The sequence below is a fragment of the Acanthaster planci genome, linkage group LG04 (genome assembly GCF_054643075.1).
Source record: "Acanthaster planci isolate LZ-2023a linkage group LG04, COTS_SCS, whole genome shotgun sequence".
NCBI lineage: Eukaryota > Metazoa > Echinodermata > Asteroidea > Valvatida > Acanthasteridae > Acanthaster > Acanthaster planci.
This window is the reverse complement of record NC_141780.1, coordinates 2,213,079-2,238,439: the sequence shown is the minus strand read 5'-3', so window position 1 is coordinate 2,238,439 and position 25,361 is coordinate 2,213,079. Positions and strand designations below refer to the sequence as shown.

The 25,361-nt window shown below is 41.6% G+C and overlaps 3 protein-coding genes and 1 non-coding gene across 4 annotated transcripts; 3 read left to right on the top strand and 1 right to left on the bottom strand.

Annotated features, from left to right (window-relative positions):
- Nucleotides 1-1,473: 1,473 nt before the first annotated feature.
- LOC147799291 (solute carrier family 23 member 1-like) lies at nucleotides 1,474-10,209 on the top strand. The gene is made up of 12 exons (XM_087135298.1): nucleotides 1,474-1,919; nucleotides 2,121-2,278; nucleotides 2,672-2,763; nucleotides 3,330-3,391; nucleotides 3,776-3,957; nucleotides 4,245-4,365; nucleotides 4,632-4,788; nucleotides 5,006-5,259; nucleotides 5,373-5,502; nucleotides 7,569-7,712; nucleotides 8,519-8,614; nucleotides 8,947-10,209. Exons 1-12 carry the CDS (start codon nucleotides 1,650-1,652, stop codon nucleotides 9,306-9,308), a joined length of 2,028 nt encoding a protein of 675 aa, XP_086991424.1. The 5' UTR covers nucleotides 1,474-1,649; the 3' UTR covers nucleotides 9,309-10,209.
- A 219-nt stretch (nucleotides 10,210-10,428) lies between these two features.
- Nucleotides 10,429-17,258, top strand: LOC147799290 (aminomethyltransferase, mitochondrial-like). Its single transcript, XM_087135314.1, has 8 exons — nucleotides 10,429-10,633; nucleotides 11,499-11,718; nucleotides 12,118-12,278; nucleotides 12,797-12,878; nucleotides 13,469-13,611; nucleotides 14,193-14,379; nucleotides 15,061-15,177; nucleotides 15,671-17,258. Exons 1-8 carry the CDS (start codon nucleotides 10,526-10,528, stop codon nucleotides 15,886-15,888), a joined length of 1,236 nt encoding a protein of 411 aa, XP_086991440.1. The 5' UTR covers nucleotides 10,429-10,525; the 3' UTR covers nucleotides 15,889-17,258.
- Nucleotides 17,259-19,033: 1,775 nt separating this feature from the next.
- Trnal-caa (transfer RNA leucine (anticodon CAA)) lies at nucleotides 19,034-19,154 on the top strand. The gene is made up of 2 exons: nucleotides 19,034-19,071; nucleotides 19,109-19,154. It is a non-coding gene; the product is annotated as a tRNA-Leu (tRNA).
- A 545-nt stretch (nucleotides 19,155-19,699) lies between these two features.
- LOC110986388 (actin-5-like) lies at nucleotides 19,700-25,109 on the bottom strand. Its single transcript, XM_022248217.2, has 5 exons — nucleotides 24,951-25,109; nucleotides 24,202-24,372; nucleotides 23,083-23,325; nucleotides 22,122-22,368; nucleotides 19,700-21,726 (listed from the first exon to the last, which is right to left on the bottom strand). Exons 2-5 carry the CDS (start codon nucleotides 24,319-24,321, stop codon nucleotides 21,185-21,187), a joined length of 1,152 nt encoding a protein of 383 aa, XP_022103909.2. The 5' UTR covers nucleotides 24,322-24,372; nucleotides 24,951-25,109; the 3' UTR covers nucleotides 19,700-21,184.
- Between the last annotated feature and the right edge of the window lie 252 nt (nucleotides 25,110-25,361).

Genomic DNA, 25,361 nt, shown 5'->3' with positions numbered 1-25,361 from the left:
CCATCCACTACTTGGTCTTTGTTGTCACGGTAAATCAACGACGGATCGCTGATCGTGATCCAGATCCGGGTTAAACAAACACGGCCATAGCCTATAATATATATAAACATGAAAGGCCTGACCCAGTAGGCTAGGCCGGCTTGTGTACATACCTGCAGATCTTGCAAAATCAAGGCGAAGAGCGACCGCACGCGGCCTAAAAAATATGCAAATCAGCTGAACCAGGACGATCGTATCATGGAGGAAGGCTCTTATCCTTCCTGCATGATCGTGCAAACGCATTTCCGAATCCCCCCCCCCCCCGATAAATTTGATCCAATGGGTATAAAACTAACTTACCGCCGTCACACTAGTCCACACTATAGGTGTGTGCAACATGTCACAAGTTCCCTCGCATGATACACGGCAGAAGGCTCGATACGCAAGGCAGAATTAAATAGATATGAGTATATCACGCAAGTTGGTAATGAGAACATCTACACCACCATGCGTATACGCATCCATAAACAAAAGTTTGCGTAGGGGCCTAGTTCCATATTCTTTGATGCGTATACAAGCCTGGATAGGTTTGTTTGTTTGTTTGTTTGTGTGTTTTTTTAGGTGAATTTTTTTTCTCCTAATATTTCATTCTCATCACCTGAATCAATAGACATAAGCTGCTTGACCTTTAGAAAATGTCGAGTTTTGCTAAGTTACCATCTCGAGGTGTACAATTTTACATTGGAAGTATGAGTAATGCTGTCAGTAACCTTTGCCCGGTTCAGGCCAGTCGGGCAAACCAAAATTAACTGTAGGCCTACTGAGGCAACTTGAATGGATCCAGAGAATTTGGTTTTACTCACGCAACTAACCTTTTGCTTCGTCATTTCTTACGGCAGGTTTGTTTGTCAATATGTTATGGGCCATGAATTGAAAGCCGTCGAGCAAAACTAGGGTCACATTGCTGGATCAATACACGTGTAATGGGCATTTTGGACTTGAAGAGAATATGCGTACGAAATAAACGTGAAAGCCAAAGCGAGCCAAACGTAGGCCATGTTGACGAAACAATGCACGTATACGTTGGATAAAAGGACGAGGCTGGGGAAATGTTGACTACGGAATATGCAATGACGTAACTATGAGGTGGACATTTCTAGGGGGCACACATTTTTCAGGGGCACCAAAATCTGAAAAACTGCGCGACTGAGACCTGTGCATAGGTTGTGTACATTTCCAAAGTTCAAGGGGACACCCAGGTGGTGGGGCAACGACCTGCTTCACATCCTGCCCCATCAGTGCTGCGTCCAGAATTTGAGAGGGTTGCCCATACAACAACTATTTAATGTTATCACTATTGCCTTTCAGGGCCTGAGGACAAACCAACGGCTATTTCCTGACTCTGACATACAATTGATGAGAGCTGGTAAGGCAAGGTTGAGTGATGCCTAACGTGGGTATACACTCTTAATATATGTTGGGGTCGAAGTTGCACCGACCGTTCACCAAGCACGGTTAAAATGCGGCGGCAGGGGCAGACTAAACTCGACCAATCACCGACTTGATCTCTGGGACTGTCATTCCAAACCAGGTGCAAAAGCTGGAGTTTTGCCATCCCTGTACGTACGTTGTCGGCAAGTTACCCACACGAAGGGCCAATTACTGATGAAATGGAGTCGGACAGTGTGACTATAGGGGAACTACAAGGTGACAACCAACCTGACGTGCCTGAGGTACCTCAGCAACACACCAATGCCGCTTTGGATGAGGATGTCTCATCGATCGAGACAGACCAGAGAGGCAAGATAGACACCCCGTCGCCTGTGATCACGGAGGGCGTTGGTTGTAGGTCCAGCCACCGACCTCTCCCGGTCCACGGTCTGGTGTACGCTCTTGAGGACAGGCCGCCCTGGTACACTACCGTTTTCCTCGGTATTCAGGTGTGTTTTACTGCATTTCATTCTCGAAGTGTTCGGAGGGTTTTTAGTTTCTGAGGGGCCTGCAACTTGACTACCGAGTTTGTCATGAATTAGTTGTTTTCAGACAGGCGTAACGTGACCATGCCGCTGACTTAAATAACAAATGAGTATAACTGAGGGTCTTAGTATTAAATTTTCTTCTCTTATCTTTTCCCAAACTAGCATTTTATGACCACTTTTGGGAGTACCATTTCTATTGCGTTTCTGCTGACCCCGAGCCTGTGCATTGCGCACGACGCCGTTACTGTAGGAGAGCTCATTGGTTCCCTCTTTGTGGTTAATGGCTTGGTGACCGTCCTACAAACCACATTCGGCATTAGGTTAGTGAAGCTCACTTCAGCTCCTATCATTTGTAGTTTGAGTGCACTTACTCTCAACAAAACAGTCCAAATCAAGGGCTAAACACTGCCGTTTGTCCTATTGCATTATTCGTTAATTCATCATTTCGCAATCAGTTAACCAATAAAGTCCCAAAGGTGAATGGCTTTGAAAGTCAACACAAGTAGTCCTTTAAATTTTCTTACCTTTTCTTGCCACGTCCACCAATTTCTCTTTTAGTGGCCAACTGTCCATCGGTAATACTTTGACCGACGATTATACCTGCACACAACTTTTAAGCATCTTATCCATTAAATTTCATCATTTCTCATTTTTTTTCACAATTAAGTAGAAGCAGTCAGTATGTCACTCATTGTCTGTGATATTTGGTTCAGACTTCCCATCATCCAGGGGACTTCCTTAGCCTTCCTCGTGCCGTCTTACTCAATCCTCAACCTAAGAGGAGAATGTCCGCCAGCACCAACTGGTATGTCTCGGGGCTGCGTCAAAAACGAACTTAGTGCAATTTTTTCACAATTTTTTTTTCTCACCCGGCGCATGGTTTTTAATGTTTAGAATTCATTCTTTAATTTCCTTTATAGAGAAAGGACTACAAATTACCTGCCAAACAAACAAAAGTAATATGAAATCAATGTCAGTGATATGTCTCTTGTCAAAGTAAACATGTCACTTCTCTTCCACAGTAAAGATATGTTTAGTACAAACATTCGTATTCCCGAGCAGTTTCCTGTGGTTAGAAAACGTTATGATAGAGGCAACCTTCAATTCACCCACACAAGTGTGTAAACGCCTCCAATCGTCGACTCCCTATTGTTCCTCTTTTGTTCATACTTGAACTTTTTCGGAAGACCTCCCATATGTTTTGTACACGTTTTCCAACCGTGGACTGATCGGCAACCGTGGACCCTATTGTCTCCTATTGTTATAGGTCCATAATTGAAGGCGTTTACACACTCAACATAACCCCAATACTATACGAACGCAGTGTTTATTCATTACGCCCCTTTGAAAATGCGTTATTTGTGAATGCAGGGAATTCTACAGCAGAAGAGGTCACTGCCGCTGAAGAGGAGTGGTTGGCAAGAATAAGAGAGGTGGGCAAAGACAGACAGTTATAACAACCAGACGATGGAACTTTTCCGCATTACTTTAATAAAAGGAGCCATGCTGAAGAGGATTAAGTAGATCAAATCGTGTCACTTCGATCCAACTTAAACGATGATTTGAGTGCCAATAACTGATTTTTTTTTCGTCAAGTCTGGTATGTTCAGGGAAGAAAATCTACATCAGTGTCACTTGCGATATGACGAGATGAAGTGGGCGACAGACTCAAACTGTGGCTCCGTTTGCAACACGCACTGACCGATCTGAGAACAAGATCAAGGCGTGCACTTGCGCAGACAGCCCCATAGTGGGAGCACAGTGAACTATAATAGTAGGCTTCTGGTTGGTAGCTGACTTTTCCTTTGTTTCCCCAGATCCAGGGCGCCATCATGGTGGCCTCGTGCGTGCAGGTTTTTATTGGTGCGACGGGCATCGTGGGTATCCTGATGAATTTTATTGGTCCGCTTGCAATCACACCGACCATCACGCTGATTGGTCTATCGCTTCATAAAGCGGCCGCAGCGAAGTCAGGGGCGCACTGGGGTATAGCATTCATGTGAGTATCGGCCAATGACGGGTCCGGGGGAGGGGGTAAGAGGTAAAGAGGCTTTGGGCGCTAATTCAGTTCACTTTGCAGGGGTGTACAAAGACCCCAAATTAAACCTCACTCCTGGGGAAAGCCTGCAAAAAATTGCTTATGAAGAAATCCTGAAAATTTGCCCTTCTGCCTCCCAAACACAAGTGTTCCCCAAAAATGTGTTTTTGAATTTATTTAAATGCCAGCAACACTGCATTCAGGACATTTTCTTCACCTGGATTTCTGTTTTTGTTCTTTCTGATCAGGACAATTGTCTTCATCGTCATATTCTCTCAATATCTTCCCAACGTTGGTGTCCCCCTTTTGAGCTACAACTCTGAAAAGAAGTGTCACGTGAGCAGATTCAAGCTCTTCAAATTATTCCCGGTACGACACAATTTATGGATTGGGGTTTCGTTTTGTTTGGTTTGGTTTGGGTCGGTGCTTTTTGTTCTATTTAATCATTTGTTCTACCTTTTACAAATGTAGCAAGCATTTAAGTACTTTTTGGCATGAGATAATCCTTGTTATAAATTAATCATGTTATACACTTAGGACGAAGATCAAATTAAAAACATAAGGACGAAATCTGTCAAATCATGTAACATGAATAGCGTTACAAAATGTTTAGATTATATCTTATACACACACAGATCATTCTAGGAATCGCTCTTGCTTGGTTACTCTGCTATGTATTCACCGCCACCGGCGTGTTCCCTGACGACCCCAACGTGTATGGATACGCCGCTCGTACCGATCTGAACACCATGGTGCTGGAGCGCGCACTCTGGTTCCGCTTTCCGTATCCAGGTACAGAATTGTAATTTGCAGAATAAGATAAAACTTAAACATTTTTATTTTACGAAAACAGAGGAGCACTCCAGGAGTTCTCCCATCTTAACGTTTGCTTGAAAACAAGTATAAATTGTGTTGCAACCTTGGCTCGCAGTAAACAATACCACACGTGAGGACCGTTGGCATGTTGAAATTTGAACAAAGTAGTAAAAGCAAATTCATTTTCGAACAGGGCAGTGGGGCACGCCCACTGTGAGGCTGTCCAGTGTACTTGGCATCACGGCCGGCGTGTTTGCTTCAATCGTCGAGTCCATCGGTGACTACTACGCATGCGCCAGAATGTCTGGTGCCCCACCCCCTCCCCAACATGCTATCAACCGGGGCGTGCTGATCGAGGGCATTGGGTGCATACTGGCCGGGGCATGGGGATCCGGAAACGGAACTACGTCACACAGTGAAAACATTGGAGCCATCGGACTTACCAAGGTGCCGTCATGGCTTTAATATATAAAGTGAACTGAATCACAACATTCAAATCAAAAGTTACGAATGAATTGTACATGCGGCATGGTTTATCCTGATGATTTTTGTCTTTCCAGGTCGGCAGTCGTGTGGTTGTACAGGCTGCTGGTTGCGTCTTGATAGTCGTCGGTGTTGTTGGTAAGGTTGGTGCCCTTTTGGCCACTATGCCCGACCCTATCGTTGGTGCCATCATTTGCATCGCGTTTGGTGAGTCCTTCCTCGTCTTCACCCAGAAGCTGCATAATCCTGTCCCTGACACGGTGGATATCTGTATGCGACAAGCCATGACTTAGCCATCTGTCGAGAGATTTATCATATGCACACACAAAAGCGTCAATATGGTTGAAATCAACGATCCGAGAGAAATAGTCAGGGCTCCACGTTACCACAGAATATGTTAATACGCTAGGATTTTTGCTGGTCTTTAAGATGTTAGCGCTTTAAAATACAGCTATGTGTCGTTTTCCGTCGTCTTGCCTTGCAAGAGGGCGCAATTAAACAATTTTCACATTGCGAGCTGTGCGCGAAAACGCCCCAAGGCATATGGTTGCCATCTTATATCCTATAACGTTTTTACAAATTGCCCGGTGTGTGAGCGTCGTGGCACCCTGGCAAGCCAGATTGAAAAAAATACGGTTAACGATGGAAAAGCAAAAGAATATGGGAAGAAAATGAAATGGGATGAAGCTTGTCGGTTTTGCTTGGAAAAACCTCGAAATTGCGTCCTTTCACTATTATTTAGTTTAACAGTTCGTTGATGATAAGTGCTTTGACCCTCTCCACCGGAAATCAGCCCCCTGCAAAAAATTAGTTGATTCCCTCCGGATAACCATCGTGGCGACATAGATTTTTCCCGTGTGTCGCTTCTGAAATTAAGGGCTTCTAAATTCGGCGTTCTGTCACTGAACGTCGTATAAATGCGGACCTGATGCTGGTTCGTGTCTTTTTGCACGTAAGCGCTTAAAGCGCACCATGACCTTCCTCTGTGTTGTTGTAACTTGAGCAAGCTCATAACATCATATGCCATATCATGCTTAACCCCAACAGACAACTCAAAGCATTGAATTTCCTTTTTTTTCCAAAGCAGGTGCGTAAAAAACACGGAGACTGTTGAATAATTATCAATCAAACTTGCAATTATGTTGCAACAACGATATTCAACTTTAATTACGGCATGTAAAAAATAATTAAATGCCTGTCAAAGGTTGTGTTTGAAGATTATATTTGCGCGTGGAGCATTATTGTAAGACAATAGTCACAACGAAGGGAAGTTTTGCTACGTTTGTACAATAAGTTATGTCTGCCCATCCTTGAACAAGGTGTTCCATTGTGGCAGCCCTATCAAACCAGTCATTATTCGTTCGCTTGAGCGTATACAATATAAATTAACTAGGATTATTTTCAATGAACGCACTGCTTTATGTAGTAATAGGTTTTCCTCACTTCATTCAAGAATGTGGCATCTCTCTTGTATGTTTGTTTGCAAGTGCTTGTGGGCTATATGATCTACCAGTTTTCAATTATTTCTTCATCAATAGTCAAAGAAATGACACACTTCATTTTACTCATCCATTTGCCAAAACTGATGCTTTCAAACATTCGGTTTTCTTAGATTTTCCCGCACATGGAGTTTGCTCCCCCGTCAAGTTAGAGATGAAATTGCTTAAGCCGGTTTTAGACAGTTTAGTGGTTGTATATTAGTTGTCATTCTGTGGATGGACCATGCAGTCACTGTTGGAGCTGGGGTTCCTTGGTTTGCTTCTCTGCGTGTGTTTGGGTTATTTGTGGTTGGGTGTTTTATCTTCTACCTTCCTTTTTGTATTGTTCGTGTCGTCTATTTCATGGACAGAACTTGAGACCATCTTCAATGGGTTTATAGCCTATTTTAATAATACAGTGTTTCTGCTCCTTTCTTTTTTTCATTTTTTTTTAATTTGTGCTGGAGTCGGATAGCCTCTTGATAAGCCTTAATTCGGCTTTTTAGGCAATCCTACAGGCCTGCATATGGCATATTTTTGTCGATCTGGGTTTGTGCTATTCGAGAGATTTTGTTCGGTTTCCTGTCTTTGCTGTATATATTTACATGATTTTGTGTGCAATCTCCTTTCGTTGGTTTTATCTTATAATTTGTAATTTTTGTAAATGTATTGTCATTTGTCCATGTTTCTTGCCCGAAAATTATTTATATAAAACCAGACCGAAGAATCTGGGCATGTGCATCAAACATTTGTGATGAAAATTATAATATATATAATGAATGTATTTGTTTACAGGTATGGTAACAGCGGTAGGGCTGTCCAACCTCCAGTTTGTGGACCTCAACTCATCCCGTAACCTCTTCATTCTCGGCTTTTCTACCCTGATGGGCCTCGTGGTGCCGTATTATCTTGAACAAAACCCAGGCCTCTTGAAGACCGGTTAGTTGTTAAATTCAACAAGGTACACGAACCAATTGCATTGCTTTGCAATTCAACACGTGATTTTTTTCGGCAAGCAAATAATTTTTTTGTACAAACATTGTCCTGAAAAAGTCCCCGTCAACATTGGATGCCACTGTTGTCTGCTGCTCGTGGGTTGTTGAGAACAAAGTCTGAACTTGTCCCAGTATGAGACAGAACAGTCAAATCCAGAGCACGTTTATTTGGTTACATAGGCCTGCACATCGTGAATCAAGCAAAACACAATTGCAGATAATCTGTGGACGAAGACAAGGGCAGTTCATGTAGCGAATATTAAACTAAGAGGGGCATTGTGGGTTTCAGAATTGATCCATTTGCATAATTCAACTTGAAAAGGAAAGTGCGCCGTCACGGAATGAGACAAAAATCAGGACGGTAAAAATTGGGATTGCGAGTATGGAAGATAAAGGCACCGGCACTGACCCAGAGGGGTGGTTGGGGTCAACCAAGGGTTATTAGGCCTATTTGTACATCTGATTCAGTAACATTGCAATGCAATATGTGTCCAGCTATCCGCAACAATCGAACATAAAAAGGAAATCTGAGGGGCCTAATCTCCGGGAGAAATTCTTGGATGTGCCCTTAAAAATACCACATACTTTCTACCAAAAGTCTTACTACTTTCTTCATAGCCACTCCTGTAAGGGCATCGATGCTGAGTTCTCTTCTGCAAAACCCTAGTTATGCGCACACAAGAAACGTGTACTGTCTGGGTTTTATCTTCCTGCTTACCAACATCAAGAAATTTTCCTGTCTCTATTCAGGATCTTTTGAATTGGATCAAATCTTGACAGTCATGCTCACCACCGGCTTGTTCGTTGGTGGGTCCCTCGGACTCCTGCTTGACAATACCATTCCAGGTAAGACTCGACGTCAATTTAGCTTAATGTTCAGTTCTTAAATTTCGAATTTTTAATGAATTAATTAATATTTTCTTTCAGTATACTTTACTTATTCAATCATGTTAAAAATCTAACCACTCTTGTTTACTACACATATCAAATTAAGCGAAACTTTTAATGATGTATTTTAAATGGCATGAAATTTTACAATTATGCATAGGCGTCACCTAGATATTTTTTCCTATGGGTGAAGAGGTACATTTTCAAGGAAATCGGTGATTCCCCCCCCTGATTGTTTTCCATTTATTTCGCTTTTCTGTTTTAACTTGGTTTACACCTTGCGACGCAAGGAACTGACAAAGAGCGTGGACTCCTGTCCTGGAGACAACAGTTCATGGGCCAAAAAGAAGGGGGAGGAGAGAGCAACGCCGAAAGAAACGACCAAAAAAGACGACAAGATAAAAACGCAGAGACAGAAGACATTCACATGACCGAGATAAACGATTGCACTCACCGAGATGCCGAGGAGATCGTCGCCGGCGGATCGCTGGACTCTTCCCTTCCAGCGAGCTGCTATAACCTGCCGTTTGGGATGAGCGTCATCCGGCGATGGGCATGGTGTCGATATCTACCCTTCAGTCCAACATTCCAAGGATTTCACTGGAGGAAGACATGCAAACGCAATTGTGACAATCCAAGCGAAAACAAGTAAATGTTTTTGGGTTTTTTGACAACACGGGAATAAAACTCCATTTCGTACGACAATAGAACTAGTATGGAATGGGACACGACCTGGACTAAGAGAGGGCGCTATTTTCTTAACAACGGAGGCTCCTTTGGTGCCAACTGTTTATCGCTAGTTCCGACACGAAACGTCTGGGAAGCGTTGCACTATCATCGCTACCCACAAAATGAGTCCCGCCCAACGCGGCTTTTTTCAGCTGATGAGGGGGTGCTTCTGCTCGGGGCGTTATCTGCAATTTATCATAATGACCAGTAACGTATCCAGGGCCAGAGGGTAGTGTCCTCTTTCATTGGAGACGCTTTGCCCGCTTCTGTTCATTTGTTTTTTAGTTTTTAGTCAGTTAATTCAGTCTTTAGGAATTGGATTGCGCCAACATTTTAGAAACGCACCACCTTTCTTTGGACAAGGGATGATTATTTTAATGGGGGGGGGGAATCGGCAGACTAACACTCGTTCTTAAAAAAATTTCCATCTACTTGGGCTATACTTTGATAGGCCACTGACGATGACCCCAGTTTGGTGTTTCAAAAAAGGAAAGTCTTCCGAAAGCAAGGAACCTCACGTCACGCCAGTTTGACTACTTCAGTGCAATGTGAGTTTCCTGCCATACGGCCGTTGTGATTGGGCCGACCTCCAACCATATTGATGGCTTTCATTGTGAGCAAAATGGCTCATTAAATACAGCACTCTTCATGCCATTTAGATTTACATTGTTGCGACTGTGATATTTAATTGCCTTTCTTTTTAATCATTTATCCTGACACTGATGGAATAATGGGTTGTAGATATTGCCAAAATTTATGGTAAGAGTAAAGTGCACATCTAAAATGACTAATTTGCACATTATTATTTTACCTTTACAAATAAATCGAACGACCTTTATAACGCCAAAGGATATGCAATTTATTAAACGTGGAAAAAGTCTGAAGCAACTGAAGAAAGGAAGAAGGCAGTTGAAGTAAACAAACAAACAACAACAACAACAAAGCAGCACCCTCAACGTCGGCATCGCCGCTCACTCGGCGCCCACACATGGAAAAAAAACAGGCCAAAGTTACATTTTTCAACAAGTGAGGGCGCGCTTTCAAAACATTTCGTTCTAGTCTATCTAGTTGAAGTTGAAACCTACCGTAACCACTAAACCACCCACTGGCACTAACATAAGGTAGAGTAGCAGGTCTGAAATGGCAGGAATTCGAGCGGCAAAAGCAGCATCGATTTTGACTAGTCTCTGCCGACAGAAAAGGATAGGGAGATGTTCGTTCACCTCGAAGCGTTTCCGAAGTGACCATGTAAGTCGATTGCTACCAGAACTGTATACAAACCAGGCTCAGTCACAGGAATAAAACACACCCATGGTCACAGCTATGTCAGGTGTAGGTGCAAACTTACAATATAAGTTTACAGAGCTAGAGGCCTAAACATAATTCTGTTTTCGGGTGAATGAATGGACATATCATTGCCGCTCGTTGTCGTCCGGTCATGACGGTGTTGTCACTTTTTTATTTAAATGACAAACTGTAGAACCAAAATTTACTTCTAAATCTGAAAGTTATCTTGAATGCAATCAGCCAAACTACATGATCACCACATTTGCTGACTTGGTCGAGCTTCTTAGTCCTGTGCCCTTTTTTGAAACAATTTTCCACAACCATGAATTAAAAAGGCAAGGCAAGTAGAAGATGGCAGAATTATTGATAAATCATGTTACAAGATAGACTGGTCATGCAATGATAAAGCAAGGCCATAGGTCAACCAATCATACCCAACATGCATACATCATTTAGGCTACAGTGGCTGAGCAGAGCTATATTCTCAAAAAGTAGTTTTAGAAGTAATCGATCACACTGTGCAGTCATCTGTTTCCTGTTGGCATGTTTAGAAATCTTTCAACCATAGTCTTCCCCAGCTGTAAGTTGAAAAGACAAGATTATTAGATGATGGTGGAGAGATTGACATATTGTGCCACAAGATTGACCAATAGTGCAGTAATCAATAATTGATCATAAAGACTGACTGATTGTGCCCAACTACCATAACTGTGTAAATACATGTTTCTGTCTTGCATAGGAGCATCGATCAGACTGAGGTGAATTGTGGTATATTTTTTCAAAAAATTACAAGTACATGTATGTGACTGTGTATGACTCGTTGCAGGCCAATTTGAACAAGACACCTCTCTATGACTTCCACGTTGCTGCCGGGGGCCACATGGTGCCGTTCGCTGGTTGGTCCATGCCTGTCAATTACAAGGAAGGGATTACCAGTGAACACACAAACTGCCGGACTAAAGCTGTCATCTTTGACGTGTCGCACATGCTGCAGAGCAAAATTCACGGCAAAGATCGGACAAAATTTATCGAGAGTCTTACTGTGGGTGGGTTTATGTTTATCTAGATTATATTTCAGGCCTCTTAACAGTTTTTTATATCAATTGTGCAATGATTAAGCTGTTTGGAATCACTTTCCTTTGAGCTGTATCTGTTTTCTACCAAAGTTGGAGGTCGCCCTACAAAGCCCCAAAAGTTTGAGCAATGTCTTAAGATTTCACTTGGATACAACAAAAATTTAGCAATTTGGGAAGTGGTGATTTACCCAGTTTTCTTGGGAATTCAGGATTTTGCATTAAATACTCTGGCATGGTCAATTTTTAATAATTTCTTGGCTTTAAATAACAGAAATTTACCAAATCAATAGTGCTTTGGGTTGATCAAAATTCCTAACTGAAGATCCATTTGAGGAGCAGGATTTTTTTTAATTTTTACCCTTGCGACAGCGGATATCGAGGGCTTGAAGGAAAACTCTGGAACACTCAGCCTCCTGCTGAATGACAAGGGAGGAATTATCGATGATCTGGTGGTCAGTAAGACTGACCAGGGACACATCTACATGGTGACCAATGCTGGGTGCTCTGACAAGGACACGGCTCATATACAGGTCAGTGGGAACCAGCTGACAACCTTTGCTCAGTGGAAGAGTCCACATCCTGCCCAGTCTGCAAAACTTTCTCCTCTGAATGCCGTGTCTTGGTAGTCTTTCCTGTAAGCAAGAAACTTACTGCGCTAACTTTACCAGAATAGGTAGCAGGTTTCACAAGTCTGTAAGAAATTTGGGATGATTAGCTTACGGACAGCTGAGGATTTGGAGTTCTTAGCGAGGCTGTAACCACACAGTACTGATCATAAATACCAAATTCTACAACTGGAAGAGCTGTGAAAGTCCAACCCTGCTTATGACAGAAATTCTGTAATTTCTCATCCCCTGAAAAAGAGAAAAAAATAAAACCAAAATTTGTGCCAATTCTTAGAAAGCCTGCCAAACAAGCAGTGCATTTGTTCTGGGTTGAAAAACATGTTGCATGCAGCAAACAATCCTCTTCTCCTTCCTCAAATCATCGATGTACTTTTTTTTTTCTTGTCACCTGTTCCTGAAAATTATGTGTTTACCCCGCTTAGGGCAAGCTAGAAGAATTCAAGGCTGCTGGTCACGATGTCACTTTTGAACCTCTTCATGACATGGGTCTCCTAGCTTTGCAGGGTAAGATTAAGATTAAGTTTAAATATCACCAGACAATCCCATGTGTTCAACTTGAATCTTTAGTGAATTGAATACCATTTTGCCACCAGCTGAGACGTGAGCAATTTCCCATGTGGTTTGATCAGTGAGTATTTTCTGGATAGTTGGTTCACATTGTGGCATTTTTTGGTGAATAATATGGTGCAACCCATTTCCTAAATGCATAAGAAACTCCACTCAGCTATTTTCTTCTAGGAACTGATCTGTAACACAACTTCAATGCAAACTGTTTTGCTTTTAACATTTTGCTTTGAACTGTATGACCTTTCCAATCTTCAGAAATGTTGTCAAGCATGATTACGTATCTCTGGAAAGACAAATTAGGGAGGGGAATTTAAAAGAAAAATGTAGGTATTCTGGGGTCTTCAAATTTTCGAAATTCTTCTGGAGAACGTTCAGCTGGAAATTGAGAAACTGAAGCATCTTGATTTGTTTAAGTAACCCCCCCCAAAAAAAATAACCCTGCAAACCTGTTTAGCGGCCATGTTTGTTACCTGCATAAGTTCCAGCGTGAAGCCACTCACAAAACAAGACCCGACTTCATTTTGTAGGTCCCCTTTCAGCCAAAGTCCTGCAAGCTGGCATGTCACATGACCTGAGTCAGCTGACCTTCATGACGACAATAACTGCCGACGTCTTCGGTATCCCGTGCCGGGTGACGAGGTGTGGCTACACGGGAGAAGATGGTGTAGAGGTGCGTGTTGGAAATGCGCTGCAATGTGAGATGTGGAGTAGTTTGATACCTCGGTTGCCGTGGCAACTGGGGCATAACCAGGTCCCACATCAATGCAGTAAATTTTAGTTTGGATAAGGAGGTGTTCAGAATGGTTACAGAAAGAACTTCAGTGTATGTCACACTCATTTGTGCACTTGACACAAAAACACTTGTAAACCAAGAAATGTCGTATTCCATCAGAAAAAATGGCTACCGTCTAGAAAAAGTGTTTGATTTCAGGAAGAAGTAGTTACAAATCAGCATACAAAGGAATTACTCACAGATTTATCTGACACTTTAAACGGATTCTGAATTTTCAATTTCTGCATTCCTTGCTGGTGTGAATCAAAGTGTGGTATCTTAACTGTCTAAAGTTAGATCTTACTGCATGTGTTTAGCCTCGGACTCTCCATACTAGCTAAGTCGATGCATTTCTAGTCACAAAACTCTGAACTCTTATCTGGAATTGTTGAACATGTCTTTGTCATCCAATCTACTTTTCTGTTTCTTGTGCTTCAACCGCATTGCACACTTCCTCAAATCCTGGGCTTCCTTTGTAGATTTCCGTTCCAGCCAGTAGGACAGTGGAGCTTACCGAGAGGTTGCTAAGCTCCCAAGAAACCACTGTGAGCATGTGCGGACTCGGAGCAAGAGATTCGCTCAGGCTGGAATCGGGGATGTGTCTCTATGGCAACGACATTGATGAAACCACGACACCGATAGAGGCCACCTTAGCATGGACAATTGGTGAGATGATTAAGAAGATTTTGACTGCGTTTCTACTTTGACTGTTGATCTTGCAGATTTGGAACTCTTGCATTACTAAACCAAAGCGTTTTGCTAGTATAGCTGGCGTTAGTCTGCTCAGAGTAAAACAACAGATGATCGATTGCATCCAAAGCTTTGGCAGCAGCTGACAAAAACACCTCATTCTATCCAAGCCTCTGACTTCCTAGTTAATTATATTCCATAAAACAGTGCTGCGCCTAGCCACAGCCAAGACATTGTGGCTAGACTTTTGTTCACAGCCAGCGTTATTCTCCTTTATAGAGCACAAGATTCCAGACCATCACAGCTTACTCCAAAGCTAATACCAATTCATCTATTGAATCAGTTCATATCATGGAACTGATAAGATGTTGACCTTCTCTTTTTCCCCGTCTTCAACTCCTCACCTGTCCTTTATTCCTTCCTCTCATTATTCACTCTTGACCTTTGTGACCAGCAGTATCTTGGGGTATCTTGTGTCCGTGACTTGAGGTTTTTTCTATTGGCGAGTTTACTTGTAGCTGAAGACAGCAGTGCCTGGCTTGGACACAGCTGTGCAATTCTTAATCTGTTCTGCCGAATTTAAATGATGTGATTTGACTTGCAACTTGTTGTAAATATCCAAATGGCTTGGATCTCATCTCATCTCTTCTTTCTCAGCCAAGAGGAGAAGAGAGCGGAGGGATTTCCCGGCGGCAGATCTCATCTTGAAACAACTCAAGGAGAAACCTGAGAGAAAGAGAGTTGGCCTGATATCAAAAGGAGCCCCACCCAGAGGTATGGTACAAAAACAAATGACATATCAAGGAAACCGTCTGAGTGCTAGCCGTCAGTTGCCGAGATGAACAAAGACAAGAACTGGAGCAGGATTTGGAAACTGCAACATATTGAACAAAAGTTCAATATTCTGGATACTAAGCTAAACACCAGACTGATCTGACCTGCTGTGTGGTCTGCTTTCTCCAGATATATTTATTGTGTGTTAGTACAGGCATGTCAGAATCTGTCAGAAAGTTGGCTGCAGCCCTTCAAATGTAAGAGGACACGTTCTGTTTAATGGCCTTTTAGTTATTTTGACTTTTAGTTGCAGGCGTGTCTAGACTTTGTGCCAAACTTAGCAGCAAACACCAAAAATTTTGTCACCTACTCATTTTGCAACTGTTCATATGTCCTTCCTTGGCCCAAATGAGAGTAAGCCTAACAGTTTTGTGTGCAGCTTATCAAAGAGTTACATTGTTTTGAATTAATCATTATTCTCTTGTCTTTGTAGCGGGTGCCAGCATACTTGACGAGGCAGGCCAGGAAGTAGGCCATGTGACCAGCGGCTGCCCCTCACCGACTCTAAAGGTCAATGTTGCCATGGGTTACATCAAGACGCAGCTCTCCGCAGTAGGAACCGCAGTCAAAGTTCAAGTCCGGAAACGGAGCGTTGACGCTGAAGTTGCTAAGATGCCTTTTGTCCCCTCCAAATACTACACCGGCAAATGAAAACCCTGAGTGGTATAAAAAAATATTTTTGAAACTTAAGATTGGTTTGGATGTAAAAATGTCAAAATCCTGAAGTGCAACAAGTAATAGTCGTACAAAAGGTGGAGACAAGTCTGCAGGTGTTGAACAAAGCTTAAGCGACGGTAATACATATACAAATGTTCAGGTACTGCTGCTCTGTTGGCACAAAGTTCTTTCATGTCTACATAACACAAGAACAGATAACACAGTGCATGTTCCGAGACTTACTGTCATCCATTCAACCTACTAGGAATGGCGGTTATCAATTTTTATGTAGGAAAAATCCAAACTGGATGGAGATTGGAATTTTGGCATTTAGAATACCGCAATAATTACCGATGTGGACAGTCTTTTCGTTTGTCTGTTGGTTCCATTACTCAGTTGTTGCTCTGCAGAAGTCAGCATAGTATTCTGAGGTGCAGGGTTGGAATCTTACTGGAGTGTTCATTAAGCTGGATTTTTAAAAACTTCATATGGAATATGTTACTTAATTTATATTTTTAATGTTATGTTTTATTTTATGCCTCATTTTAAATTCCTTTTCTCGAATGCTTAGAATTTGTTTCACCCCGTTTACATGTCAAATAGATCTCAGTACTTTAGTTTAACTAAAGTAGAGTTGATTGTAAGAGGGAAATTGAAAATTTACATCTAGACAAAGATGTCTAATGCCCGTCAAGGAAGTTGGTTTTTGAAGACTAGGATGCATGTTGATTTGCGTGCCTTGCCTTGGTTAATGTAGCATACAAGACATGAGGCAAGACCACCTTTGAGGTAAACTTGTTTCACGTTTGGTGTTTGTTCCGTATAGTTATACACGTGTCTAAATAGGTTGAACCTCGTTAATAAGAGCAGTTAACACAAGATTCTGCTAATAACAAGGAAAGTTTTGGGTCCCAATCCTTTCTTTTTCATTGTTTTTATTCCTGATAATACAAGGTTCCTGTTATAACAAGGTAATTTGCCAAGTCCGAAGGACCTCCTATTAACGAGGTTCAACTACTTAGTTTGGAGGATCCATTGAATGGGATCGTGGTGTTTAAGAATCGGAGGCAAATGAATGACTTATGTAGCACAGAACTATGCATAAAACATGTCCAGAAGCAGTGCTGCCGTTATCAGTAATGTGCAGTATAATCATCGACAGTTGTACATTGTGTTAACTACATGTAGTTCTGTCGTGTTCTCCTTCTGTCGACCTGTGTGTGTGACAATGAAGTTTGGTTCATACATGCATCAAGTTGATGTAGCCGTGATCCCAGTATTAATCAGTATTGCCCATCATTTTATTACTGGTTATTCTAACTGCCGTTTGCAAATAAAATTTGAATTTTGAGCGAGCACCGTGACCATCATGTAACTACTTTTGAACAATTCTGTCATTACCTGATTTAATATAAAAAAACTTCCCTCCTTTTTTTGATGTTTGCATTTACATTTTACTGAGATCAAGGACAGATCCTATGGAGGACGAAAAGTGGCCATCTGGTTTTCTGTCCTCAATGGGAAGTGAATGGGGTCATGAACCATAGGTTACGACCATTTCCTTTTGGGGGGAGTGAAGACGTATGGAAAGCAGTACGTAACCCGGAACCATGCTCTCTAGGGACCAATCCCATACGGCAGTATCAGTGTCCCTGTGAGGCAGAGAAAACAGCATCTCAAAGGCAATACAGTTTTACAACTATCATCCAATAGAAACACAAGCTTGCTTGGGCCAAGGAAAACGTGAATCTTTCCTCCTAAAAGATAGGGTGGACTGTAGTTATTGGTTTATATGTCTTCAATCCCCAAGAAAGGAAATGGTCATAACCCGAGGTTCACAACCCCATTCACGGCCCTTGGAAGGCAGAAAAGCAGATGGCCACTTTCCGGCCACCTATGTAAAATCTGCTTATCCGGTATTACAAAAGCAGAAAAGCTTAATTCACGGTTGTCGTCAAAATGTTCGATCCAAATTTCTGCCTGCTTGAAAGTAGAAAAGCAGATGGCCGCTTTTCGGCCGCCAGCGAAAGAAGAAAAAGTAAAATCTGCTTTTCTTGAAGCAGAAAAATAGAAAAATGCATAACCAAACAATGTTCGTTCTGCTTTTTGAGTTAGCAGAAAAGTCGAAATTGCGCGTTACCAGAATATAAAATCTGCTTTTCTACCATTCTGATAGCAGAAAAGCAAATGGCCACTTTTCGTCCTCCATACAGATACATTCCTTCCTGCATGGTTGAACCGCCCATGTTTTGGGGGGAGGGGGAGAGGATTTTTTTTTATCCTAGCAGACAGAGGGCGGCAAACAGCATGAACAAGTGTGGAGATGATTCACAGTCACCGGGGGTTGGTTGCTATTGGCATGCCTCGAGTCTAAGAATCTTGGTGCTCCAGCATGCCGTTACAGACACCTCCCAAGCTAACAAAATTCCATTCTGCTCTAGCATGGATGAAGTCTTTTCCTTCATGTCCTTGAGTGTCCTTCTTTCACCGCACTCTGACTCGCTGGCTTCCCGAAATATTTGTGGAGGCTTCAAGCCCCTGAATGGGTCTCCAGTGGTGAACCAGCAAGGCTATTTCTTTCCATCCACAAAACTGCCCATCCATTATGTGCCTGACAACTTGAGTCATGTACAGTATATCTACCCCGGTCTTAGGTCCGCTACGCGCCGGTAGAGGTCCGTGCAGCCCCCTCGCTTGGCCTTGAGGCCTCGTACGCCATGGCCAGAACGTACTGTGCACGTTATCTACATGTACATGTACGTGTACGTGCGACACCCGTGCTGCATGCATTTTGCACGTACGTGCTGCACTGGTGCTGCATGTACATGTACATTACACGTGGGTGTACGTACACGTACTTGTACAGTGCTGCGCACATTGTACATAATCATGTATAGACTGTCGTCTGGGAATCAGACAGAGAGAGGTATCACATTATGAGACATTTAGGCAGGTACCTTCTTAAAATTATTGAAAATAACAATGGGCCAAATTGCTTAAACATTGAATTAAACTATGATCGACAGTGACGGTTAGATTATTATTAAAAATACGTAGTTATATTTATTTTTTAAGGAAACGAATTACTTTTTATAAATGTATTATTTATGTATTATTATGTGTACTTTATCACTCAGTTGTCAGGATGGCCGAGCGGTCTAAGGCGCCAGACTCAAGGTTAATGACCTTCCGCTACACTCAGTGGGAATGGGCGTTCTGGTCCCCGAATGGGGGCGTGGGTTCGAATCCCACTTCTGACAAAGTTTTTTTTGTCTTACATTTTTCGATGGTTCGATCTTGTTGAAGTTGGTAAAATACACCAATTTATGCATTTGTTTCCTCAATAAGGAAACAAAGTTCACTTTCCTTTCCACAAAACTGATATCTTGATAAAAGTTTCAATAATCATATACTTCATTGATGATTCCTACCCAACAAGCATTAGATTCCAAGGGAAAGATCAACCACATTCAAGTCAAATTTGCCGACCCATGATGTTGATTCTTTACTCTCAGTAAGAGAATTATAAGCTCGTAGAAAAGCATTTTCTTAAAAATATGGGGAGGCCGATTCAATGTTCTCTTTCATGATCAAATCCCAAAGCTTTCATGATCATCTCTGCCACACTGACAACTTGCTTAAGAACATCACCAACTGCACTGTGAGAACATCTTTCATTCACAAGTCCTCATAAGAAATTAGCCAGGTGCACTCGATTCCATTTGTCCCCAAGCTCAAAGACAGCAACACCAAGCCACAACCCCACAAAGTATATCAGGCAGCATCACTGACATAAAAACCACTCTTATTTTTGAACATGCTTTAATCTATTTTTGCAAATACATTCAGATTCAAATAAAATGTACCCCTTTTCTCCAAAGCTGCTCTTTCTAATAACAAAATATAAATACAGTAAATATATCAAGTATTTTATACTTGTTAAAAATCTGTCAACTAAATAAAATACAAGTACACATATAAGACAGGATATCATGAAGGTATTTTACACAAAGTGTCTGATAAATTTTTACCCCGTTTATCCAGACAAAACATGTGAAAGGTACTCTTGATACTCTCACACAAAAACGAAATTACCATACTAAATATTCACTCCTCTGTATTCTTATTTTTAAAAGACAAAGATCATTTCATGCTTTTGAATTTTTCCTTGTAGGGTTCGAAAATGTACATGCTCTGTGTTTTGAAATGGTATTTTCTGCAACTATCCTTGTGAAATTCAGATATTTCCTGATTGTGACTACCTCATGCTTCCAATTCAATTTATTTTTACCATAAAATTCTATGCAATTATTGAAGTTGTTATAAATAACACACCTGTTCCTGGCTTTTATCCTGGTTCACATGTGCAGTTCACAAACATGGGCCAGTGAAATCTGCTTCAGTGTGAACTAGACACACATCAAGACCTCAAGTAATTTTCCAATCAGTCACTCTACTCAAATTTTTTGACTGGTTACAGTGCCCTAACATGATGCCAATAGTGACCAGCAACAAAAATTTGAAAACTAAAAGCATTCCATATGACTAAGTAATTAAATCAAAACATATTAATGATAAATTTTGAAAAGTTTCTTTTCAAAAATTTCTGATTTTGGACAGGGGTGTGTACAAAACAATAGGGACTGGCGATATCCAACACCCTTATACATCTACATGTATGCACCCGGAGGGGCTGCAAGTGACCCCCTTTTCGTCAAACTCAGGGTGATTGGACGTGCAAAAGTGACCTCAGGGCCATTCCACTTTTTAGTCTACATATTTACAAACCATGAACTACACATTATATACAGACTGGCTAAGAAAAGCAGAATCATTGCATGCAACATACCAACAATATGTCATTGTTCATGTCAAAATGGGCAGTTCTAAGCAAAACAGCACATAACTTCCAAATTTCAAAATTTCGGTGGTTACAGACCTCTGTGCCCAACATTTAACCCCCACTGTGTGATATACATGAAGCTATTTTTACTGTGTTTAAACCATAATTCATACTTTATGGTTAATAATTTGACATTCTGTGTCGTAATCAAATTATTAAAAAAATAAAACTAATACACCCATCTTCTGGCAATAAAAAGAAATAGTCTACATATGAAAGCAATGTCATACCCTCTATGTGAAGTGAACTCTTTTTTATAATGATTGGAAGTACTCCCCATTCCGTGTAAACACAAAGTAAGATCCTTTTTGCGAGATTTGCTTCAAACAGTTGCTGGGACTATTACGAGGCAAACATAACAAAGTGAAATGGGCAGACAGACACAGCCTATCTTTCTTTCGGAAACACCCTGTCAAGGCACTTTTGATCCACAACTGCAGGGCCTTTCTCTTTGAACTCTTCCTTGGAGATGCACATGTTCTCAAAGTACGACAGAGAGGCAAGAATGGAGCCCCCAATCCAAGCCATGAACTTCCTTTCCGGTGCTGCGATGACCTTGATCTTCATCACTTGCGGCGCTAGGGCCTCCAGCTCTTTCAGCAAACGGTCGGAGAAACCCGGGAACATGGTGGAGCCTCCAGACAACAGCACGTTGCAGTACAAGTCCCTGCGAGTGTCCATGCCACACTCCATGATGCTCTTGTAGACCGCTTCATGGATACCAACAGTCTCCAAACCAATGAGGGAGGGTTGGAACAGCGCCTCGGGGCAGCGGAACATCTCACTGCCGACACTGATCACCCGGCCGTCGGGAAGTGTGTAATTCTTATCCTGGTTCCAACCATACCGAAAATTATACAGCTCCATCTTGAAGTTTTGAGTTGAATAGCAAAGCTTCTCTTTGATGTCACGCACAGTCTCTCGATCACCTTAAACAGAAAGAAAATACATGTAAAATCACCGCAAAGTGCATTCACTTTACCCTATTGATGGCACTTTGTAGCTAACATAATAATGCTATTATCATGCTTTGACAAGTTCACATTAGCTGATGTTGGTTAGATTAGGCGAGTCAACTATGTGGGCCATCCTGCCAAACAAGGTCCCCTCATATTGCACAGAACAGATTAGTGAGTTGTAATAATTGGATTTAAGTTTGGAAACAGGGATTTTCACATTATCGAGCATGTGCAAGAAACGCAAGAAATCAAGCAAGTGCAAGGTACACAACAAATCAAGAATTAGACTTTCCTCAAAATAGCTTGTTTATGCTGACCAAACTTCTATGCTATTTTTCATTCTTTATTTCCCTGCAAGGGCTCACCGGATGATGAGAAATCGAGTGCCCGCTCTGCTAGCATGTCTACAAGGTAGTTGGTGAGGTCTCTGCCGCCAACGTCAAGCCTTTGGATGGGTTTGTTCAGTATAAATCCTTCGTAGACGGGCACAATTTGTAAAACTCCATCACCGCACTCCACAGACAGAGCAGTCCCACGGCCGTACGACAAGACAGACAACACGGCTTGGATCCCAATGTGCAGTGAATACACATCGAACTTCTCAAACATGACCTATAAAATGGTGCAATAAATAAAAGCAGTGTATTACACATTTTACATGATTGTATGAGTCCACTTGTTTGCAACTGTCACTCGGTGTTTTTTCTGTAGTTCATTTGATCACATGGATTGGTGTTGCATTGCAACATTTCCAATTCAACAAAGCAACAGTTTGCATAACGTTCTCCCTTCCAGAACGTTACTAGGGAGTCTCTTTGAAAGTTTTTGTTCACCTTTCAAATGCTGTTCAACGTACATGTATGTAATGTTCCAAACAAGGAACTCTGGAGTTCATCCGTGTAAACTGTGTCAACCGTGTAAACAACGTTTTGGTAATCAACAATAACGAAGCAGTAACCCCCTTTCAAACTACAACATTCAAACACCACTAATTGTTTTGCAAACAATTATGTTTGTTACAATCAAAGATTCCAATCAAATTATTCAAATCATTGAATTCTCTCCTAACATATTTTGAGATTAGTGCTTTTTTACAACTTTATACTCAACTAGCTTAAGTTTAAACAATTTTTGTCAAAGTGGGTCGCAAGTTTGTCTTCCAGTTCAAACTCAGAATCAGGAAAATCAGACAGTTCTCAGGTAAGACTTGAATGGAGTAAATACCCTTCCCAAAGGGGTTATATGGTTAATGAATAATGTTCAGCAGAATTCCACCAAGACATGGGGGAAGAGCTACAAACTCGGATGTTTAACAGTCAACGTTACCTCAGCCATCTTTTCCCTGTTTGCTTTCGGATTGAGAGCAGCATCGGTCAGGAGCAGGGGATGCTCTTCTGGTGCCACACGCAGCTCATGGTAGAAGGTGTGGTTCCAGATCTTCTCCATGTCATCCCAGTTGGTCACAATGCCGTGCTCAATAGGGTGCTTCAAGTCGAGGATTCCTCGCTTCACCTGGGCCTCTTCACCAACATATGAATCTCTGGGCAATCCTGGCATTTGACAACCCAACTAGAAAATATGCATGTGTTCATTTATACTTTCTTTTCATTCTCTGTAAAATCATCCATGACCATGGTAAGGGTCTCCATCAGGCCCTCAATCACTGAGGTCAGGAACCAGTTCCAACTCGTGGGAACCGTGACTGTAACCAACTTGGTAACATTTCAGACAAAAGAAAAAGGTTTCTAAAACCTTGGGGGGGGGGTTTGTTAATAAAAATCAAGCTACTTGGAATACTACTTACGCAAAGGTTGTTAACTTGTTGAGAACCATTTTCGGTACAGTGTAGTTCCACATCAACAGTTTCTTTTTCCTTTTTATCATTGCTTTCAAATAACTTTTTTCTTCGTTTTTATTCTAGTGTTCATTTGCATTTTTTAATTCCTGCTCATTCATTTTAATTGTATTAGGGTCTAGTTACATTTATGACTTGTTTTTGTGTATAATTGTACTGCGCATTTGAACATTGATGGGAATTTGCGCAATATAAATTAATCTTTATTATTATTATTATTTCTTTGAGTTTTGAGGTTAGGTTTATATTCCGCATACCTCGGGACCCATGTTTTACTCCAATGAGCCCAGAGCCAGACCAAGAGAGGGTGCAATTTTCCAAGCAAATGGGGCTCCTTTGGTGGAAAATGCACTTTGGCGATTCACAAACGAATACGAAATACCCATGTTACGGTCGCTTCACCACCAACAAAATGAACATTTCCACCAACATGGAGATATTCACCCAATCAGGGAGTGCTTTTGCTCAAGGCGGCGGATAAACAGCATAGGGTACCCAATTTCAATACTAACTTCAAATGTAAAAAGAAAAGCACAAAATATAATTGAATTCATTTAGTTTTAACTTCTAGGGTTTAGAGCAGTTCTTACATCAGAGCGAGGTCTGCCCATTACTGATGAAAAAACGGACTGTGGTGCATCGTCCCCAGCAAATCCTGCCCTACACATGCCTGAGCCATTGTCAATGACAAGAGCGGACATGTCCTCCATGGTGACACTTGAATTCTGGTCAGGGCTTTGCGACAGTAGGGGGTTATTTATCTGTAGCCAAGAAATGGATAAACGTCAGTCAAAATACTGGACTAAATCTTGAGTGTCATGTTCATGGTGAAGCATGCCATCTACATGTTAGCTCTAAGAAAAAGTAGAAATAGAGAAAAAAAATGAGAAAAACGTCAGAGAACTGTACAATTCTTAACTCAAAAACAAATAACATTTAAAATTTCATACCTTATGTAGGCCTAGGCTACATAAACTTCCACGAATTTTTCATGATTGAATTTGACATAAAAGCGATCGTAAGGGTGTATTTGTGCGTAATAATGAATACTAAGTTCCTCCATGGCTTGAGGAACTCCAAAAATCTTTCCTCTATACTCGAACTTGATACTTGGTGATATCTCCCAATGTCTGATTCCAGTGACACAGCTTGGAGCTAACGTTAGATACTCATCAGGCGAGGCCGCGCCCGCCTGCCTAATTAGGTGATCCCATAGTGATCCACAGTACAATTGTTATGTACATAAAATATAAAGCCAATTACTCTTTCCAGGACCTTTTGTCGCTTTTAGTCTCCACCACAAAACAACATCTAATGTTTTAGCTCAACAATCCCTTACCAACTTGTAATACTGGGGCTCATCTTCTTCACTTGGTAGAGAAAAAGAATCTGTTATGTGATCGATCTGTCTGTGATCCCCTTCCCAGCGCTCAACTGACCCGTCCGAGCTGGCTAGGACCGCGATATGGTAAGCCACACTGCACTGTCGGCGGCCATATGTATTATGTGCGCAGTAAACTGTAGACATGCACAAGTCCCCCACTAGTCGTCTCTATTTTGCACGCCAATGTGGGACTCTTTTGGAAGAACAATGGAATTCTTTATCGAAAAATTGTTCAAGCAACAAATTTTTATCAGAATGCGTAGAAAACAGTACTGTCTGATTCTTCGGACAAGGCTTACAAACAAACAAAATTATAATGACGTTTATCGAGAAATTCTAATATTAAGATAATTCGTTCCTTACAGG

Bases quoted from the DNA above. Each gene is read 5' to 3' on its own strand.
- LOC147799291 (XM_087135298.1), top strand. From the start codon at position 1,650: ATGGAGTCGGACAGTGTGACTATAGGGGAACTACAAGGTGACAACCAA. The intron at 4,789-5,005 runs GTACAGAATTGT...ATTTTCGAACAG, and splicing joins GTTCCGCTTTCCGTATCCAG to GGCAGTGGGGCACGCCCACT. The intron at 7,713-8,518 runs GTTAGTTGTTAA...GTCTCTATTCAG, and splicing joins CCCAGGCCTCTTGAAGACCG to GATCTTTTGAATTGGATCAA.
- LOC147799290 (XM_087135314.1), top strand. From the start codon at position 10,526: ATGGCAGGAATTCGAGCGGCAAAAGCAGCATCGATTTTGACTAGTCTC. The intron at 11,719-12,117 runs GTGGGTTTATGT...CCCTTGCGACAG, and splicing joins TATCGAGAGTCTTACTGTGG to CGGATATCGAGGGCTTGAAG. The intron at 12,879-13,468 runs GTAAGATTAAGA...TTCATTTTGTAG, and splicing joins GGGTCTCCTAGCTTTGCAGG to GTCCCCTTTCAGCCAAAGTC.
- LOC110986388 (XM_022248217.2), bottom strand. From the start codon at position 24,321: ATGGAGGACATGTCCGCTCTTGTCATTGACAATGGCTCAGGCATGTGT. The intron at 23,326-24,201 runs GTAAGAACTGCT...CATATTTTCTAG, and splicing joins TGGGCAGACCTCGCTCTGAT to TTGGGTTGTCAAATGCCAGG. The intron at 22,369-23,082 runs GTAACGTTGACT...ACCATTTTATAG, and splicing joins ACAGGGAAAAGATGGCTGAG to GTCATGTTTGAGAAGTTCGA.